The sequence below is a fragment of the Podarcis vaucheri genome, assembly GCF_965113315.1.
Source record: "Podarcis vaucheri genome assembly, chromosome: 10".
Taxonomy (NCBI): domain Eukaryota; kingdom Metazoa; phylum Chordata; class Lepidosauria; order Squamata; family Lacertidae; genus Podarcis; species Podarcis vaucheri.
The window spans coordinates 60166226-60187605 of NC_138748.1; the positions used below are offsets into that span (position 1 = coordinate 60166226).

Here is a 21380-nt window from a genome sequence, read left to right on the forward strand (position 1 = left end):
AACTGGGCTCAAGTGCTTACTGTGTGCTTGCATCTGGGCATCTTAGTAATGTAACTGTGGAGAAGGAACTCTCAGCTTTGGTTCTCCCTTTGTTGAAAGAAAACGTGGGAGGAGGATGTTTGTGAGTCACTTACCTGCAGGTGATTGGAAGTTTATAAAGAGATTGGGTTATTTACCTGCCCTTCACCCTAAAGTCGTAGGTGGCTTCTTCTTCTTCTTCTTATTATTATTATTATTATTATTATTATTATTATTATTACTACTACTACTACTACTACTCCAACTTATTCCCAGTCTAGGAATCAAGGTGGCTTAATTCAAAAGCCAAGTTAAAAAATGGTATAAAACAATTTACCATATTTTTCGCTCTATAAGATGCACCAGACCACAAGACGCACCCAGTTTTTGGAGGAGGAAAACAAGGGGGGGGGGGATTCTGAATCTCAGAAGCCAGAACTGCAAGAGGGATCGCTGCGCAGTGAAAGCAGCAATCCCTCTTGCTGTTCTGGCTTCTGGGATAGCTACACAGCCTGCATTCGCTCCATAAGACACACACACATTTCCCCTTACTTTTTAGGAGGGAAAAAGTGAGTCTTATAGAGCAAAAAATACGGCACACTTTACAATCACAGAAAAAACGTGGATCCTAAAAATTTACCAGGTTAAAGGGAACTGCTACTAGGATTCCACTGCATGCTTGTGGAATCTCTCACACTGGAGACGTCCTCCTTTGGGTACCCGTCATAGTCTTCAACATTAATATACTATATTATCATTCTGCTGACCAGGCAACTTATTAAATGCCATGTGTGGGAGGAGGTAGCTTGTGACAGGTTAAGTTCTGGGGAAGGGGCACATTATCTGTTTGAAGGAAGCAGGGAGTGGGCTGATGGGAGTTGTAGTCCCAAAACATCTGGAGGGCCGAATTTGGGGGTGCTTGCCTCAAGGTCTCATGGCAGGGGTGTATGGACAGCTAATCCTACTTGTGTTCTCCCATAAATTGTTCATTTATGCTTGTTCTTTTTTAAAGGAAAAAAAATGCACAGAGTGATTGACATGTTTCCCAGGTGCTCCAAGAGAGGTTAGCTGGGAAGCAGGGTGCAAAGCTCATGATGATCTACAGTAAGCCTGCACGTTACCCCCAGGGATCGCGCCAAAAGCCAAAATCTTTGTCTCGTCAAAGACATGCTGGGTGCAATGGCGGATGGCATCACCAAAGTCTTAAAAAAATAATAATAATTCTACTCCGTGCCTAAAGCTGAACGCACCCAAGTTGAATGTGCCATGTTCAAATATATAAAAGGATGTCACATAGAGGAGGGAGAAAGGTTGTTTTCTGCTGCTCCGGAGAAGCGGACACGGAGCAATGGATCCAAACTACAAGAAAGAAGATTCCACCTAAACATTAGGAAGAACTTCCTGACAGTAAGAGCTGTTCGACAGTGGAATTTGCTGCCAAGGAGTGTGGTGGAGTCTCCATTTTTGGAGGCCTTTAAGCAGAGGCTTGACAACCATATGTCAGGAGTGCTCTGATGGTGTTTCCTGCTTGGCAGGGGGTTGGACTCGATGGCCCTTGTGGTCTCTTCCAACTCTATGATTCTATGATTCTATGATTCTATGATTCTAAGTTGCTGGCTTACTGAATTTATTCTCTGTTTATGTCTGGGGGGCAGGGTGCCAACTTGAGTAAAATATTGGGGGGGGGGGGGAGGTAAACCCTGGCCTGCATAGTTGACCACATGAAGTGGCAGATGCACACTATTTGAATAATGCTCCGTCAAAGATTTGAGGGGGGGGTGTCAAGGGAACCTCAGACCCTAGGAGTTGGTTCCTATGCTGGGGGGCGTCTGCTGAGGACCCCCAAGCAGAACCTCTTCCCTCATCTCTCCATGGGGGCTTCTCGCCCCCTGATTCCACAGCGGAGTGGGCGAAGTGGCTCCCTTCCCGCGCCCCTGAAGGAAGGATATTTATTCTCCATGGTGCTGCTGCTGGTGGTCCTGCCCCCTCCGCCTACTCTTCGCGCCTGTTCCTTACTGCGATGGTCTCAGCAGCTCCCAGCGCGGCATAGCCCGCCTACCCGCCCGCCCGAAGGTCTTCCAGGCTCCTGCCCGGAGGCGCGACCGCCCTCGCCGGTGTCCGCGAGGCGATGGAGGCGCGGGGGCGGGCGCGGTGCCTCCCCACGGGCGCGCAGCTGGGGAGCTCCCTGACGTCACACAATGGGCCGCGTCACACTCGGCTCCCGACGTCACCGACGTCATAACAGCGCAGGCCGTTGCCAACGAAACGCCGCGGCTTGCATTTTCTTTCTCTCCCCCGTTTGGCCCTTTCCGGACCCCCCCCCCCGTAGCGCACATACAAACAAAAAAAGTGTCAGTCTCCTCCTCAGGGAGCAGCTGAAAAGCAAGCCAGAAAAACAGACAACCACGTTGTATACAGTTTTCCCGTATACCATTCGCGCTTTGCCAAGCTGGAGCTTACAATACATTGCATGGAGGGGGTTGTCTGAGCACGTGCAGAGTGCCTTTCCTTCAGATGCTTTGATTTTTGCATCTTTGTTGCATCTTGATATTTTGTCTCCAATACCCGTTTCCCTTCTCTCTCCTTTCAGTAGCCCTTTATTGCCATATATTGTGTGTTGTTGTTGTTGTTGTTTTGAGGGGAGAGGCAGCAGATATTGAAATAAATATTAATAATAACCAGTTCCTGCATACAACCTGGAGATGCCCGCAGGTTTGGGCACAGGAGACCAGCTTGCAGTCCCAAAGCAGAGGATGTGATGTGGGCTAACCTAGATATGATCTACATATTTTTAGCACGTTTTGAAAAAATTCCACTTCTCTTCTTCTGTTCACCCCATTTTATCGTGACAAGAAACCTTCAATGCACGTTAGGCTGAGAAGTGGCCTCTTGTCCAGGGTCACCTAGTGAACGTTGCAGCTGAGTGGAGGATTTGAAACCAGGTTTCCCTCCAACAAGTGCCAAGATAGGCCACTTACATAAATATATACTGGCTCTCAAATCAGTGGTGTAGCGTGGGTTGTCAGCACCCGGGGCAAGGCAAGTAATTTGCGCTCCTTAACCCGTGGATTTGCGCCCCCTAACCCTAACCCCCAGATGTTGTGCCCGGTGCAGCCGCCCCCCCCCCTGCACCCCCCATGCTATGCCACTGTCTCAAATACTTATGCCTACAAGTCTTCTCTCAGTCCCTTCTCCAAGTAGGGCATAATTTCATAAATCTGTACTATGTCTCATCACTAGTCTCCCCCCCCCCCTCAAACTGAAAAGACCCATGTTTGTAAGATTTTCCTCTATGACAAATTCTGTGACAATATCTTTTTTTGGTACGCTGTCTGCTGATAATGTTTTTCTGGCTTTTTTTTTAATGCGGCTATTTATTTGCCTTGTTGTTTAATTTGTTGTGACATTTATAAACTAGCATGATTATGTTTTCCCATGGAAATACAGGGTATTCATTTTGAAAGAAAGATAGATGCCCCAGTTCCTTTATGATTTTGGCCACCCTTCTAACATAGTTTGCAAAAGCAGGATTTCCGTAAGCACTTCGATACCTGTGAAATAAGCAGCAAGTCACATGAATTGCTAATCCTGCCAGATGAACTGTAAGAACACTGTATTCAACAGACGCAAATTAAATGGTTTTAGCCAGGATTAAAAGCTCTTGATAATAATCATCATCATTATTATTTGAATACACCAATTGCTTTGCTACCCTTATTGCATTTGTCCTCACAACAGCCCAAGCATTTTACAGATCAGACTATAAAGAAGTGGTTTGCTCAAGACACTAAGGTGTCCATGGAGGAACAGGATTTAAACTCGGCGCTAAGAAAAATACTCCATCTACTTTGCTGTGCAAACTTTGTTGCCCTCCTGCCTCCTAGACACAGAATTCCAGGGACCCTCAACAAACTACAGTTCCCAAGGATTCTCCATGGCTGTTAAAGTCAGGCATAGGCAAACTTGGCCCTCCAGATGTTTTGGGACTACAACTCCCATCATCCCTAGCTAACAGGACCAGTGGTCAGCGATGATGGGAGTTGTAGTCCTAAAACATCTGGAGGGCCAAGTTTGCCTATGCCTGGTTAAAGTGGTATAAAACGCAGTGCTGTAGAGACTATGTAAACCATCTGCTTCCCCCTGTGACCTCTTATGTTGCTGACATCACAATAGAGGTGGCCAGATTTTGACTTTAGAGGCAGGATCAGGTGATAGTTGCATGGAAGACCCAGACCAGGACAAAAACGTAATACTTGTGAACTCCACCTTCTCCCAGAATTTAGTCTGTTACCTGACCACAGTTGTCAGTATGGTACTAATACTACTCCCAATCTTTGGGCTATGGGGGCAGGCAGAAAATAAGACTATGGTCCAAAAGTCAACCACTGGTCAGTTTCCAGGGCTGGTTTTTCCATTTGCTGAACTGCTTGGATTCTTTTGACAAATGTTGGGTTAAGCAGAAGCAAGTGAGACATGCAATGTAAAGTTGCGAAGTGCGGTGCTCCTGTTCAGTATTCCAGCCAGCCATGACTTTTTGGGGGGTATTCCATTTCCTTCCCTCCCTGATGCAGTCTCCATTTCTCTTTTTCAACCAAGAGTCAGCCTTCTGTGGCAACTGAATATAGTCGATCCTTGTTATTTGTTTCGTTGTTGATGTTTTAGGGAGTGGCCTCCTTGGGATATTTACCCGCTAAATATATATTTTCCCTGCATCTGAAATCCCCAAAAGATGCTGATACCTCCCTGTTGTTTTTCAATAACCTCATTTTAGTTACATACCTGTCATAAGTTAGCACCCAAGTTTGCTGTTAATTATTTATTATTATTATTTAATACATTTATATGCCACCTTTTCCTCCAAGGGGCTCAAGGTGGTGTACATGGTTTAGATGTACTTCACAACAAAAGTACATACTCTGGGCATCTTAACAATTAAGGTATAATCTCTGTTAAATGATCCTGAGCATATAGGTAAATTTAAAACACATCGGGGAACGCTTGTTTAATAGTTGTTCGCTGAGCAAACTTCTTTTGAACTGGAGTGCTGCAGAGCACCATTATAGGAACAGCCTGGGGCAGATGCCTCTGAACGGTTTGTTAATCCAATTTCTATATAAGTGGGAGTACTTTTGTAAGAGGTAACAAACATTGACCAATTTCTGGCCCAATCCTATGATCCAGGGGTGTGAAATCTGTGATCCTTCAGGTGCTACTGGACTGCAACTCCCATCATCCCTGACGATTGTCTGTGCTGGCTTGGACTGATGGAGTTGGAGTCCAAAAACATCTGAAAGCCACAGGTTCCAGCTATACATGTTTACTCAGGAAAATAAGTTCCACTGAGTTCAATGTTAAGTGTACATAGCATTGTGATCTATAGTGTCCATTCTGAATTCAGATGGTCAGTAGATCTGGATAACCTACATTCAGCCATTGTAGTTACAATTTCACGGTCAAGTTGAATGATCTGTCAAATTATACTTCACGGCACTGTACAACATGTTACAGTAAGGTAAAGACAGGTCCATTGGGTCCAGTCATGACCGACTCTGGGGTTGCGGCACTCATCTCGCTTTATTGGCCGAGGGAGCCGGTGTACAGCTTCTGGGTCATGTGGCCAGCATGACTAAGCCGCTTCTGGCAAACCAGAGCAGCGCACGGAAACACCGTTTACCTTCCTGCCACAGTGGTACCTAATTACCTACTTGCACTTTGATGTGTTTTCGAACTGCTAGGTTGGCAGGAGCAGGGACCGAGCAACGGGAGCTCACCCCGTCACGGGGATTCAAACCGCCGACCTTTTGATTGGCAAGTCCTAGGCTCTGTGGTTTAACCCACAGCGCCACCCACGTCCCTTAACATGTTACAGTAGAACAGCCTAAAATGTTTTAAGGATCTAGTGCAATAGCCCATAATATCAATGGCATAGCAGCAACACTACTGCTATCAAATAGGATGGTGTCACTACACTGTGGTTGCATGCATCTCTTTCCTGAACCCTAACACATCACAGAACTGGGGAAATCCAGGGCGTGTCCACAGGAGAGCTTTATTTAGCTGTTGATCCACTTCCCTTCCATTTGAATTAGACAGGAGTAGTCCAAAAACACATGCATTTGAATTTGCATATGAGGAGCAACCAGTGCCGGATTTACGTATAAGCTAAACGAGCTATAGCTTAGGGCCCCACTCTCTTGGGGGTCCCTGAAAAAATTAAAGGGGAAAAATGGATATACATTTCCAAAATATATGTTAAAAACAAATAACGCCTACATACAGCAACAGTGTTTTGTGTTGTGTAGGCTCCTATGAAGTAAGAAATGGGTCCTGCCTGATACCCGGCTCCCTAAAATATCACTGGTTTGCTCCTTTCTAACAATTTGTTGTTGACAAAGGACAGCTGGACATATAATGGGCCCCATTACCTTCAGTAGCTTAGGGCCTCATCAAACCTAAATTCGGCCCTGGGAGCAACTTTGGTCTTTCCTGTTCATACCAGTAGGCGTTTCCTTTTGTGTTGGTCCCTGATGGGGCATGCACACAAATAACTGCACACACACCTTGGGAGAGGGAACAACCCTCTCAGGAAGTGTACAAAAGCACACAGTCATACAACTGTAAATTTTCACCACTCACTTTTGCAGTTTTCTGGTTTTGTGCAAATATGAGATAGTTTTAAAAATCTATCCAAGCTTTACTAGGGAGTGCACTGAGCCCAACTGTATAAGAATTGAAAGCCATTGTCAATTCTCAGCATGCACTTTTTAGATAGCTGTGCAATATCTGGTGCAGAAATTTGTTATGTGGTTTGCTTGTGTAGTTTTCTAGTTTTGTGCAAATGTGAGGGATCAAAACAAATATATATGTATAAAGCTGTGCTCCATTCAGGAACACACTGGAAACAGTGATGAGCACAGGCTGAAAAGAAAAGAGAGCACTGAGGAAGTAACAGACATGGAAAAGGGATTAGCAGAAAGTGATCATTGATCCAGGCACCCCAAAATGCCTAAAACAAATAATCTGCAACCATGAGTGGAGCATCTTGGAACCTAATTCCCCCCAAATTATTGGATTATACCTGTATGCAGTAAACCCAATTTTACAAAGGAAAAGTATAAAATCTCCGGTGTGGGCAAGTCCCCAGAGTGTAATCGCTGATAAGCCCATATATATATGGCAGGCCAAAGATGAGATGGAGTGGAATGAAATGGCTCACTTAAGACAGAACATTAATGCCACTGAAGCACCAAAGAGACAGCAGCATTTCTGCCCAGTAACTTGTAGTTAGTAGACTGTTGGGATGTGATTGCAATTGGCATCAGACATAGTAGACTGGAACTGCCTCACCTTACTTGAGTAAGATATCCTTAGGAACAGGGTGGCGAGTTCAAAAATCCTATTCAGTCTTGCAGCCAAATATTCTCCAATGTGAGCAGAAAGCAATGACTGTTTAATATATTTCATGGTTTGTATGTTTTGTATGAATTTGTATGAATTGTTTGTATGAATCTACTGCTAAAGTATTAAAAAGTAATGAAATAACTAATAGATATATAGAGGTACCTCAGGTTAAGAACAGTTTCAGGTTAAGAACAGACCTCCAGAAGCAATTAAGTTCTTAACCCGAGGTACCACTGTATATCTATTAGTTAGTTCATTACTTTTTAATACTTTAGCAGTAGATTCCAGTCTTCTAGATCAGGCATAGGCAAAGTCGGCCCTCCAGATGTTTTGGGACTACAACTCCCATCATCCCTAGCTAACAAGACCAGTGGTCAGGGATGATGGAAACTGTAGTCCCAAAACATCTGGAGGGCAGAGTTTGCCTATGCCTGTTCTAGATCTTTTCATTATCATATTTGTTGTGTTCAGAATAAATTGCTCTGATTTTCACAGCAACTATTTTAGGCTAAAAATTCTGTATTGAACCAAAGCCCTCAGCTGGTTCTAGTTTGTGTTTAGATAAAGCTTTGAAGATGAAGATTAGAAAAAGCTCAGGAGCACAAATGTTTGGTACTATTTTGCCAATGATATTAAGCCAACATTTTAGTGCTGATTTCTTTTTTCCCCCCCCGAAGAGCAAACAATATTTTTCTTTAGACATTTTAAAGAGCTGGTGTTTATTCTCCCCTCCCTCTCCTCTCATTTCAATTGCATAGGTAGCTTTATCACTCCAAAGGCAAACCGTGATGTCTAGTGAATGTGAATTATCTGAGGAGGAGAAAACAAATGTCATCTGCAGCTTGCTTCAACAGGCTCCCCCAGGCGAGTACAGGAATGTTTTTGAAGACCTCCGCATTCTGGCTCACGACGATCATCTCATGAGGTATGAGGCCGCTCAGGTGTGTGCCAATCACACCAGGAAAAACTTCACAGCTGTGCGTGTAAAAGGGGAGAATGCTCTCGTGACTCGCTACAACGATCTTGGAGGAAACCGCTTCTTTGATCCACAGATCAAACTTTCCTTCAGGTTTGATCACCTGACCAAAAGAGTTGATAAAGTTTTGCTTTATCACAGCATCAGGAAAGATCGTGCAGAGTTATGGAGGGAAACACTCAACATCATTTTGGAGTCCTACATGAGGAGACACTTCTTTTCAGGAGACTGCCGTGTCTACAAAAAAATGATCGGAAGCAACCCCTTCTTCGTGGTCTGCGTTGAAGGCCATCGGCACGACGACATCTGCAATGCCGTTTGGAAATCTGAGTGGACTATCGCTTTTGCACCGCCAACAGCACAGGTCACAGGGAAAATTGATCTGCAGGCGCACTATTTCAAAAAAGCTAACCTCCACTGGACAGCAAGCAAAGATGTTAGAGAGTCCATATACATAACTGGCCGTGTCCAGTTTGCTATAGAGTTTGTGAAATTAGTTGAAGCCGAAGAGAGCAAATTCCAGACTGATTTGGTGGAGAGGCTCCAGAAGTTGTCGGATAAAATATGGAGAGCACTGCGCAGACCGCTCCCAGTCACTCGTACTGTCATCAACTGGGATAAACTGCTGACTAGTTAGAGGAGAGAGGTGAAGGCATCCTGAAGTGATGTCCCATTATGCTTGCCGAAGTGTCTTGTGTGAATGAAATATTGGCCAAATAAAACAACAATCGCTGAGTACATTCACATTGATTCCCTTGATTTATTGCCTGATAGTTCATGGGAATGCAGAGTCCTTTGGCAGAATGAATAGTACGCAGGTCAGTAGTGTCTCGCCAGGAGTTATTTCATTTCATTCCTCATGTGCTGGGCAAAATACCAGCATCCGTTGCAAAATAAGGTTTTGTCCTTTAATATGAAAAGGAAGATGAAGAGTAGAACGACGAAACAGAGAGAAGCCCTATACTGCATATGTACGTCTCAAAATATTATTTCTCTTTAAACAACCAACCGTTTGCGAGCCTCAGCTGGTTCTTTTGAGAAAACTAGGGAGCTAGATTTGATTCTTGCTCCCATATTTCTGAATACACTTGGATAGCTGGTCATCCTAAGAACTTCCCCCTTTCTCTTTTTCCATATGATGCAGAGTGGCTTGCTTGAACTGACTGCATTATTTGGGTTTTGCATTATTTCCGCTCTATGTACCAAATAATTTACATTTATTAAATGGATTAACAAATAAGGACAGCTCTGGAGAGGACTTTGACCCACTGCAGGGATGCTAGAGATAAATCTTGGGCCAGTATACCTGAAGGAGAGTCTCCACACCCAGCTTTCTGCCCAGACACTGACCTCCAGCTCTGAGGGCCTTCTGGTGGTTCTCTCCCTGTGAGAAGCAAAGTTACAGGGAACCAGGCAGAGGGCCTCCTCAGTAGTGGCGCCCACCCTGTGGAACACCCTCCCACCAGATGTCAAGGAAATAAACAACTATCTGACTTTTAGAAGACATCTGAAGGCAGCCCTGTTTAGGGAAGTTTTTAATGTTTGATGTTTTATCGTGTTTTTAATTTCTGTTGGGAGCAACCCAGAGTGGCTGCGGAAACCCAGCCAGATAAGCGGGGTATAAATAAATGATGATGATGATGCAATCATAAAAGCCTGCTGGATCAAGCCAATGGGCCATCTGGTCCAGGATCCTGACCACACAGTGGCCAATCAGATGCCTGTAGGAAACCTACAAGCAGTATTTGAGAACAAGACCACTCTCCTGTGGTTTTCAGCAACTGGTATTCAGAATCATTACTGCCTCCAAGTGTGTTCGGGGTTCTAGTGTTGTGAGAGGAAGAAATACCTTTCTCTGTGTCATGCATAATTTTATAAACTTCTATCATAACAAAAAAGCTGATATCCCTGATATGCTAGCCTTCTAAGCACAGAGACTGATTGATTGATTGATTGATTGATTGACTGAAATATTCACACTTCCACTTTCAGTCTTCTATGGTGTAATTCAGGCACCACAGTGAGAGCTAGGCTGTTATCAAGTTGCTTTAAGAACATGCTTTGCAGCCCATCATGAAAAGCTCAGGAACATTTCTGAGGGCCATTAGCATTCAGCTGAACGCTGCCCAGTTAGACAAAGAAAAGTGATACCTGAAGGGGGAACAGTGTAATATGAACATTGTCTTAGACAATTGAATTATTTATTCATTAAGATTTCTTTCCCCCCTTTCCCCACTGGCACTTCTGCTACATTTGCTGAAGTGTTTGCCTTGGAGAATATGTGCATAAGGGAAGTCACTGAGTGCACAGAGTAGGCCACTAATCACGAGGATATTATAATGAGTTTTTCATGGTCCATTGTCATTTAGTTATCTTCATGGAATTACTACCCTCTCTTTGCAAACGGTTCCCATTAGCACGAACATTTAAGAGACATACATATTTATTTCCTGGCATGCAATTTCAAAGGTGGCAATCCTTTCTGGTGCAATGGGCAATCTTCTGGACAGGATTATTATGCATCTAGGCAGATTTAGACACGGGTCAAATTCCATTCCCAGGTATTTCGCAGCGGATCAGGCTAAAGTAGAAAGCGTTGCATCCATGCTGCACCAGCAGAATTTTGCTCACACAATTCTCCCCCTTCCCTGCACATCTTCACATTTGCTTTGAAAGGTCTCACAAGCCTCCAAACCCTATAAAGAGATACAACATACATATGAGGTCCCCAATCCCCATGCCCCCAGTATAGAGCTTTTGTGTTCCGTAGCCAAATCCTAGATGAATAAAAATATTAGTTTCGCAATCGATGACAGACAGTAATTCTGAGTGGCCAAAACTGTAGACTAATCGTTATGATTATACCCCGCCTCTCACCCTGAGGTGATCCCAGGGCGGATTACAACACAAGCAATACAAATAAATAACCACACATATGCAACAAAAGTCAAACATTAACAATGATAAGGTACGAGGTCTCAGAAATACTTTTCAACAGTTGAAAGCTGAGTACAGATGGATCTAGAGTAGTGATGGTGGAGAAATACTATTCCGTTACCATTAAAGGCAGACATATCAAATTTGCACTTTCTGAAAGTGTGAACCAATTTGTGAACCAAAGAAAACACAGCCATCTGTCGGAATGTGCACTTCTCCATATTTTGCAGTGCAGTTCTCCAGCCGAAGGAGGTGTAAAAAGATGCACATACTGAGGTAATATGTGCATTAAAAATGCATGTACAGGCAACTCCCCATTTGTGTGCATTTGGCACACGCACAACTGCTGGTGCCGGTGTGTTTTCAGCACCAGAATGGGCCGAGGTGAGCTAAGGTGCAGCCTGACGATGCGCACCGTGCTTCAGAACACAACCCCCGCATAAATGCCGTCTTGCCTGTATTTTTGAAAACGCCATGAAAAAATGCATCAGAGGAAATTGCTTTGTGAGAATTTGTATACAGTGGTACCTCAGGTTACATACGCTTCAGATTATGTACTCCGCTAACCCAGAAATAGTGCTTCAAGTTAAGAACTTTGCTTCAGGACGAGAACAGAAATCGTGCTCCGACGGCACGGTGGCAGCAGGAGGCCCCATTAGCTAAAGTGGTGCTTCAGGTTAAGAACAGTTTCAGGTTAAGTACGGACCTCCGGAACGAATTAAGTACTTAACCTGAGGTACTGCTGTATTAAGGAAAAAATGCACTCAAATGCTGGTGACTGTTCACAAAGTTCTTTTTTGTAATTGCAAATTGATATGGAAATGTGCAGAACTGAAGTCAAGATTGGAAAAATGAGAAACTGAGAAAAACTGAAGTTGACAGATTCTCCTTTTCCTAACTAGACACACCTCTTTAGGGAAGGATTTCCACAATTTGTGGTCTGCCACAGAGAAAGTCTTCCTCTGGGCTGTCCCCACCCCTGACGTCTCAGTGTGGCCAACAGGGCCTCCTCTTAACACCTGCAAAGTTTTGTAGGGAAGCTGGGGGAGTTTCAGATACTTCAGGTGTAAGTCATTTAAGGCTTTAATCACCAAATAAAGCACCCAGAGTCCTCCTTTAAGCACACCCAGTCTTGTACATTCCTAATGGGATTTTTATTTATTTATTCTTCTTCAGTGCCAGAAGTGATTTGCCATGGGGACACAGGAGTGGCTGTTGAGAGGCAGAACTCCAAATCCCCTCAAGCACAAGGAATAAGTCAGGTGCCTCTTTGGATTCTGGCTGTGGCACAATATTATTACAATGGATTTTGACTAGCAGATGACATTTTGGTCTGCAGATAACTGAACCTGGGTGGACACATCACACACAAACACTCCCCACCACACGCACCAAAATACAATAGTTTTAAGGCACGCAAATCAGACTTAAGGAGCTTATAGCTTAGAAAGCTTTTGGAGCCGAAGGATAATTGCAATGTAGGAAAAGAAACAGAATTTGGATAAAGTAGAATATACTTCGCAGTGCCAGAAATGACTGGTGGTTTCTGCCATTCTTGGAACAGAGCCACCATATTGCCTGGGGAAATCAAACTCTTCCAACTCCACAATTCTATGATTCTATGATCCCCTGATGAAGAAAGAAAAGCTACACAAGCAAATACATTAAGATGCCTCCACAGTGCTGAAAAAGCTGTGAACTGTTTTCTATACAGAATGGAAACTCGCTGCAAGCAAATGTGAAGTTTAAATTGGATGCCAGAGCCACAATTTTGGTTGTAGGCTGCCAGAGCTGAAGAATAACCCTTGTCTCTCCAAATGTAGGGGGACCTCATTGTGCCTTCATGCACTGCACCCTTCAAAAGTAGCAGACATCCAGATCTGAAGCTTTAAACACACCAGATAGCTGGATTGGATCCATGTGTTTATATGCTGCTTCCTCTTCCCAGATTGCCCTCTAGTCTGCTAAGGCTGTAGTCCTAGTCCAGGGCATAAGCAAAGTCGGCCCTTCAGATGTTTTGGGACTACAACTCCCATCACCCCTAGCTAACAGGACCAGTGGTCTGGGATGATGGGAATTGTAGTCCCCAAACATCTGGAGGGCTGACTTTGCCTATGCCTGTCCTAGACCCACTTGCCTGAGAGTGCCAGTGGTCTATGGGTGCAAATGGCACTTCTCCCACCAACCTTCTTCACACAATGCATAACCTGTGTAATGGTTTCAATAGATCAGGGCATGGCTGTCAATGGCAGGGCCAGCCCAAGAGCTTTTGGCGCCTGAGGCAAGATGTGCCACTGACGTCCCGCTCCAGATCCAGGCCTGCACCCCAGTGGCATGGGAGGAAATCAGCAGCAATGCAGCTCCTTGGCTATGGCTTTCAGATGCATTTTCGGCTTACCTAAAGCTGAGTTGGAAGCTGCCACTGAGTATGGATTGGGATCTCCTGCCCCCTTTGGAACATACCACCCCGAGGTAGGTCATCTCACATGTACCACCCATGCTGTGACAGCAAGCTAGCTTAGCAGCTGCAGGGCAGACCACATGGCACAACTTTCCAACTACTTTCCACCCCCCCCCAACATTTGCCAACTGAGGCAGCCGCCTCACTCTGCCTCATGGTAGGGCCGGCTACAAGTCATTATGTCTGTGTTCTACCTCCAGTATTGGAGGCAGTATGTGTAAGAATTCCAGTTGTTGGGGAGCACAAGAGGGGGAAATGCTGTTGGACTTGTGTTCCTGAATGTTGGCCTCTCTACCAGTCCCATCGGGCACCAGCCACCTGTGGCAATACCCACTGAAATCAGTAAGATTTCGTTTTAAGTAGATATGGTCAGGATCACAACATAATCCAGTAGAAGGCCTGAATAAAGTATCCTGCAATCTATGATCATGAAATGGATCCAGATGCATATATGCAATAGGCCCCTAGCACCCATCTTTTCATTGTTAACCAATTTCCTAACCTTGAAATTCAATCAATATTTATTTCAGACATCTGTTTATTGTCTTTGGGGGCTTCTTTTTAGCTTCTTCTGCCGCAAATAAATGGAGACATTTCCCCCACCCAGGTTGCTGTGTTTTTGTGAAAACTCCCAAGGCACCATGTGTACAATGACTTTCAAACCACGAAGACACATGGCTTTATTCGTGAGAATGGCATTAAATAAAAAGATTAAAAAGACAACGTAGCAATTGCAAATGATAATCAGTCATACTAGATGCACCATCCCATTTTTTAAAAGTGCCTAAATTGTCACTGCGATCTAATTCTTCCTCTGTTCTCATCTGTGCCTAAAGCACTTACTTGTCCCCTCATTGCTCTTTATTTTATCTAACATCTGTAAAGTTAGCAAATTAAGTAGTCACAGCTGCACAAGTGTGTTAATTCATGCACTAAAGTTTTGAAGAATGTTTGGCTTTTTAGATATAAATAATAAATATTATCTAAAATAATCGTGGGGTTGTTTTTTTACTCATCAATGAATTCTTTTCTCTGATGTACATTTCAAGTTACAGAATGGCATTGGCCTACAATTCAACACAGTGTTAGGTGTGAATAAGCCCACCCATTTTGCCTAACTGTGGTGGACAGTAGCCCTGGTTTGTAAGACTCAGCAAATATCACGGGCACTTTTATGCGCCTGGATAGAGATATTAAAATCATAGTGGCACAGAGTTGCTGAAACTTTGAACTTGGCAAAATATACAGTTCAGCCATCCATTTCATCAAAGTGGAAAAACTTTATCCATAAGCTTTCTGAAAATTATGACTATGGGCCATCCTGAAATATGAGCCATCCACAAAACTCAGGAACACAACTCAGAGTTCATGGAGAGAACTTAGCTTTCAAGGCAGCAGTAAAACACTTCATGAACAGCACTTCTTTCTCTAGTTGCAGATTGTGTGCAAATTTGTCAAGTCTGGTGTGAATGCCAAAATATTGACATAGAAGATAAAGCAGCAACTGAATACATAGATAGATAGATAGACAGATGATTGATAGATAGATAAATAGATAGATAGATAGATAGATAGATAGATAGATAGATAGAACGAATGACAACTTTACTCATTTATTAATGAAATATGCAAGCTGAGCTTGTCTTTGTTAAGAATCCCAAAGGTTAAAGAAAGAAGATATTTACATATTTGTTTGTATTCTCCTGCTTCTCGAGAATGTCTGTGTGCTAAAGGACTTACATACTTACATGCATACATAACCATAAACCCAAAATGGGTTCATGGTGATTTACAATCAGAAATACAAAACATGCAAAATACAAAATAATTGCGGCTATATCACAACAAACAAAACCCACACAGCTTGCAATAAAATCCTTCCTAACCTCACAGCAACAAAATCAACATAATAATCAAGCTAACATGTTAAAAGTCAATTGTCTATGAATGGTGCTGAGGAGATAATGTCTATGCTAGGCAGACCTTTCTGGGGAGAGTGTTCCATATAATGGGGGCCTCTAATGACAAGGTTCTCTCTTATAGCCACCCTCCGTACTTGTGATTAAAAGTACTGCTCATTTACTACACGGTTGCACTTGTGTATATTTCAGTGGGGAATGATTTGTGTGTGTTAACCTAGAAGCCAAGAAAACCTACAGCTGGCTAAGTTACAAGTGACAAAGGGAAAAAAGAACCACTTTGTTATTTAATATATGGTCACAATTAGAGTTCTAGACAGAATCTGGAGAAGAATCTGGATTTGCACTTTTGTGTGTGTAATGTCTCTGATTCCAGTTCCAATTTTTGTTCCAGTTCTTGCATGTTGTGGTATCGCGTTGCTGCTATACTGTGCAACTTCCTGATGTGCTCTTAGACCCAACGATAGTGCCACTACCATCTTCCCTGTCCAGTGCATTAAAAGAATATTGTCACAGGTAGTTTACATCTGACATTCGTTGCATTTGACCAAACACAGCTATGGGATCTGTAAACTAAAGCGGAAAACTGGCGGAAAGCTCGGTGGTGGATGACTGTCTTTTCCTCACCTGACATTCTTCTAAAAATCCCTCCCAAGCTGTTTTTTGCCCTGCAAGGCAAAAGGCATGGCATACGGCTTGCCCCCTGTGCTGTTTCTCCAATTTATTGTAGTCTCGGCATTTTCCTCCTAAATGGGAACAAGCTACATGTGACCGAGCATCACATACATTTTAGTTCTCAGAGGTTTCGAAATGAAGCCTTAAATCATTTCGAACCTTAGTCACCAGTGAGCTATAAACTGCAAACTGTTTTCTTAAGGAATTATTTTACTGGATTCAAAAAGCATAGCACAAGGGCTTCCTACAGACAGCTGCTCATAAAACAGGAAATCAGGCCATTGTTTTTCTTAGATGGCATTAATGATACTCAACATGCAAGATAAATAAGGAATGCAAGGAACAAAAAATATCCACGTTGCAAACTTCCCAAACTACATTCATCTCATTCCAGTGGGCAGTACACCAATCGCTCTCATGTTAAACCTGTTGCATATCTCCGTGGTTGGCATGCCCTGCGCCTCTAATCAGTGTGGGATATCTTAGAAAATGGGAAGGATCTGAGGTGTTTGAGAGACTGCATGCTCTAACTTGCATGCATCGCAACAGTGTGCACTTAACAAATGGAATTCACAGCCCCAGGACATAATGGCCATCACTAGCTTGAGTAGCTTGAAATGTCAATTACAGCAGGGGTTCACAAACTTTCTATCACTGGGGTCCAGCTGAGAATTATTAAGGCCCACCAGTCACAAAATGGCTGTGAAGTCAGTCACAAAATGATGGTAGGTGGATCAGAGTTGGGCATAATCAGCTGGCAATTACTAACATCATTTTCTACTGGTATCTAATCAGTCTTCAGAAATTCCTAAATTCTTTCCCGCAGCATTTATCTTGTGGGAAGGAGTTCCATAGGCCAGCGTTCCTCAAGCTCAGTACACACATTTGCTCTGGAGGTATTGTGACAACCTTCCTATTTTACCCAGAATTTGTTGCTCCAAAGGATGTAGGTGAAGATGGCATTTTCCATCAGGTACTTATCCAAAGTTTGTGTTTCCTTTTGAAAATAAGGCACAGCGGAGACTGTAGTGCTTTATCCTCGAGGAAAGGAGGCCCCACCCATTTGCCACCTTGAACCAAGTCCCTTAACCCAGGTTATCACTTCACCAGGATAAGAAAAATTCCATTAGCTAAAGTGGTGCTTCAGGTTAAGAACAGTTTCAGGTTAAGAATGAACCTCCGGAACAAATTAATGATAACTTCACCAGGAGTTATCATTCCACCAGGAGTTATCACATTCACCCAGGTTATCACTTCACCAGGAGGCTATCTTAGCTATTCCAATAATTAGAAGCCTTGATTAAATTCTAACACTTGCTGGATCCAGGAATTAGAGGGTCCTGGCACCCAGTTTAAACAGTTTTCTCTTCGGACTTCCGGGTTGGCGCGATCTGGAAATGGCGGATTTCCTCCGAGCTCCGGAGGGAATCGGCTCAGCGGTGGATGGGTCTTTGCCGTGCCGGCGACACGGGGACCCTTAAAAACCGCAGGCGCGGAAGCCTGCGGACTGAAGACTCGGCGGGTGCCTTAAGCGCCCCCCCTGATTCGCGAAGAGCCTTTTTAAAGGCTGCGGAGGGGATACGGGGGACGGCGCGGCACTGAGAGTCGATCGCTACCGCCGCTGAGCGAAGCCGCGAGCCAGGACTGGAGAGCGCTGACTTCCTTCCTTGAAATTTGGACTGAAAAGAAGAACCCGTGAGTAATTTGGAACCGAACTTTAAAAATTCTACCTTTCGAATTTGAGACGATCGGGGGGGGGTGTTAAAAGGAAGTCCCCACCCCCCCCTTGCAGACAATTCAGAGCAACGATACAAGAGCTAAGCTGGAGTGCCTACCCTGTAAAGGGTGAGTTTCAAAAAGACAGTAACTTCCAAGATTTGGAAAGGTAAATTTGAGCAGGAGAGTGGAGTGTTGGAAGTGTTTCTGTTTTGTTCTAAACAACCCTCCCTCCCGGGCCCGGGAGCGACCTGCTTTGGAGCCTGTATAAGAGGAGCAGAATTTGACAGCTGTCAAAGCTGTCAAATGGACTGTTAACAGTGGAAAAATTGCTATTTAAGACCTCTCTGGTTAAAAGGAGTTACAATTGAATTAAAATTGTTGGAAACAAAGAAACAATAACAGGATAGAGGATTGTTGGAGAAAAGAACATTAAGTAACCAGATCCCCTCTAGGGGGAACCCTCTGGAATTACAATGGCTGTGGATGGAAAGATACTGAGAGAAATCGAAAGGATGTTTTGCCTGGTGGGAACCTTACAGGAACAGACTACAGATATGAGCAAACAACTGATGACCTTGAATTCTGAAACAAGTAGTCTTGCTGAATGTAATGAGGACTTGAGTGAGAAAGAATCCACAGCTGGATTTGAAATAATAAATAAAGAAGAGGAGAAGACAAAACAAGAAAGAGAACAAGTGAAGTGGGAAAATATTAACCAGAAGCTGACACCTGGAGAACACAAGCAAGGAGACTATTGGATTAAATCTACTTTAAGCCTACGAAAGATACAGAAGACGAAAGTGGAGGCCCTGGGAGTTTATGGAACTCAGAAATTTGAAATAAAGAAGTACAATTGGGGCCTCCACATAGACTTTGATTTTGATTATCTTCAAGAGTCAGGCCTTGTGGAAACTCTTCAGCAGTTGTTTCTGAATATGGGAAGAGACTATGGACTGATTGGACTGATTGTGAAGGAACTCTTTCGAAACTTGATGACCGACATAAAGGACTACCAACAAAACCGGCGGAGAGGGACTGAAAGAGATTTGAGAGCCTCGGACGTGCGGAACCCAGGCTAAGAACTGATACTTTGGACATGTTTCGGGAAGGGACGCAAATCGGGGATGGGAGGGAGGGAAGGATCTAAATTTAAACAACACTCAAGACCAGGGGGTTTAGTTAATAAGAATATTATTCAAGATAAAATGAGAAATCAATGGAAGAGAATTGGGGTCCAACTTAGGAAAAATTTATTTTTGCTTTTCTTTATAAAAGGATTAATATTAAGATAAAAAAGGAAATGCCAATTTGCTGACATAAATTTGGGAATAGGGATGCAAGGGAGGGGGTGGGGGGAAGTCAAGGACTAGGGTTAGAAAATCAAGATTTTCGGAAATTATACATGTCTGTTGTCTTTTATGTTTGTTTTGGTGTTTTGTGTTTTGTTTTTGTCTATATAAAATGTGAAAACCCAATAAATTTTTTTTTTAAAAAAATAAAATAAACAGTTTTCTCTTCTCACCCCCACATGCATCTCAAAAACATTTTGACCCACCACTTGCAATTTCTTCTCCCTTTGTGTTTTCACACTCGACTTGGACCTTGTTTGTTTCCTGACAATTTCTTTCATCCCCGTTTCCTTGTCTGTGTATATTCATGTCTCCCTGCTATAACAGCTTTCTCCTCTTACCTTTTCTAAAGCCATTGTATTATTATAATCATTAATGCATATTAACCTTTTATTTCTAATTTTCTTCCAATGCCTCCTCTAGCCTTTACTGTCAGAGGGAGACCATCCTTCCCTCTTCCTTCTCTGAGATTCTCTGTCTGAGCAAACAAGGAGTTGCTGGTGCTTGCACTGGTTAGGTCAAATAGCTCTGGCATGACTAGGGTGTGCAGCAGGCAAGTGAGGAATTACTGAACAGGTCATGGCACTGAGGCCCACCTGAAAGTGGCCCAAGTCCCACTGGTGGAGAAACACTGTCCTAGTGGATCACGTTCTATTGATAGGTAGTGATCACGGGAGCTAAATGGGACCTCCATGTACAGAAGTAACATGCTGCAGAGTACCAGATTGCTGGGGATAAACAATGGAAAATATTGCCACCTGCATTCCCTGCTTGTGAGCTCTCAGAAGCATCTGACTCATTGTTGTCAACTTACAGATTTGAAAATAAAGGACCAGCAGCCTTGAAAATAAGGGATCAGCAGCCAAAATAAGGGACCTGCAGCCTCACCTGTTCCAGGCACTCCAGTCTTCCTGTCCTCCTGCAGTCTGGCCAAACTCATGCTGGTAGCTTCAAGAACACTGTCCAACCAACTTTGTAACCAGAGGTTCAACTGAATAGAATCTGAATCACATGCACCACAAGGCCTACACAGCCTCAACTTAAGATGGCTCCCTGGCCTGGCTTTGCACTGCAAAGTTTGCAGCAGCACGTGCAACAAAATGGCGTCCAGCATTCAAAAACCCCCTCAGCTTGCATTAACTAGCCACACACACACACACAGCCTCCCCCCCCCTCGCCACGAGATTGTCAGTCACCCACCATTTTAGTCAACCAGCTCCTTTCTTTCCCCACATAAGTCAATCGAAGGAGCCTCCAAAACAAATTCAAAAGCCCCCCTCCCACGAGATCTCCTTTCCTTTTCCCCCACCACGTGCCCCCGCTCCAGACAGACCTTTTTGCCGGCAAGGGTGAGTGGGCCGTCGATGACGTATCCATCTGATTCTGATCCGAGCACTCAGCCACAGGTATGTTCAACTTCTGAGCCCCTCTGAGCCATAGGTAGAAAGCCCAGCCAGCAGCCAAATGAAGCCTCAAGGAAAATTACCGTCACCTCTCCGATGGGAAGCGCTGAGCAAAGGTGAGTCCCCAAGCAACGCAGCTGATTTGATCAGCACAAGGCATGCAAGCTCCACCCCCAGTTGTTCTTAGACTTCTTATTGGGTGAGCAACACAGTCAAGCAACACAGTTGGAGCCTCCCTCCTCCCTGGCCGGCAGGGAGGGAGGGAGGGAGAGGAGCTGCTTCCTTTGAAATTTAAGGGACATCATTTAAGGGACATCCATCAATAAGGGACAGCAGCGGGACATGGCGCTGGAATAAGGGACTGTCCCTTCAAATAAGGGACACTTGACAGCTATGATCTGACTTGGCTGTTGAGACTGACACAGAACAATGATTCAGCAAAGCAACTTTCATATGCCTTTATGCATACTGAATACCATTGGCTCACACAAGTAAAAATAAGTTATGACAGTAACAAAGTAG

At 43.9% G+C, this 21380-nt stretch overlaps 2 protein-coding genes across 5 annotated transcripts in view; one reads left to right on the forward strand and one right to left on the reverse strand.

The window, feature by feature from the left end:
- The window catches only part of LOC309541276 (1-phosphatidylinositol 4,5-bisphosphate phosphodiesterase zeta-1-like), a 47053-nt gene extending 44900 nt beyond the window's left edge, over positions 1-2153 (reverse strand). Inside the window, exon 1 of the mRNA XM_082238937.1 lies at positions 1966-2153. Within this exon, the coding sequence (XP_082095063.1) occupies positions 1966-1978 (13 nt within the window). The 5' untranslated portion in view covers positions 1979-2153. The remainder of the gene's footprint in view (positions 1-1965) is intronic.
- Positions 2154-2392: 239 nt separating this feature from the next.
- Positions 2393-9139, forward strand: CAPZA3 (capping actin protein of muscle Z-line subunit alpha 3). Of its 4 annotated transcripts, none has more exons than XM_082241438.1 (2): positions 2393-2517; positions 8178-9139. In XM_082241438.1, exon 2 carries the CDS (start codon positions 8208-8210, stop codon positions 9030-9032), a length of 825 nt encoding a protein of 274 aa, XP_082097564.1. In that variant the 5' UTR covers positions 2393-2517; positions 8178-8207; the 3' UTR covers positions 9033-9139. The 4 variants fall into 4 exon arrangements, with proteins under 4 accessions (XP_082097564.1, XP_082097562.1, XP_082097561.1 ...); XM_082241436.1 differs by lacking the exon at positions 2393-2517 and adding an exon at positions 4179-4264; XM_082241435.1 differs by lacking the exon at positions 2393-2517 and adding an exon at positions 4223-4330.
- Positions 9140-21380: the final 12241 nt, after the last annotated feature.

What these genes read in the sequence shown, in the direction of transcription:
- CAPZA3 (XM_082241435.1), top strand. Translation starts at nt 4,238, where the DNA reads ATGGAAGACCCAGACCAGGACAAAAACGTAATACTTGTGAACTCCACC. An exon ending in TGACCACAGTTGTCAGTATG is followed by an intron (nt 4,331 to 8,177) that starts GTACTAATACTA and finishes TCAATTGCATAG; the next exon opens with GTAGCTTTATCACTCCAAAG.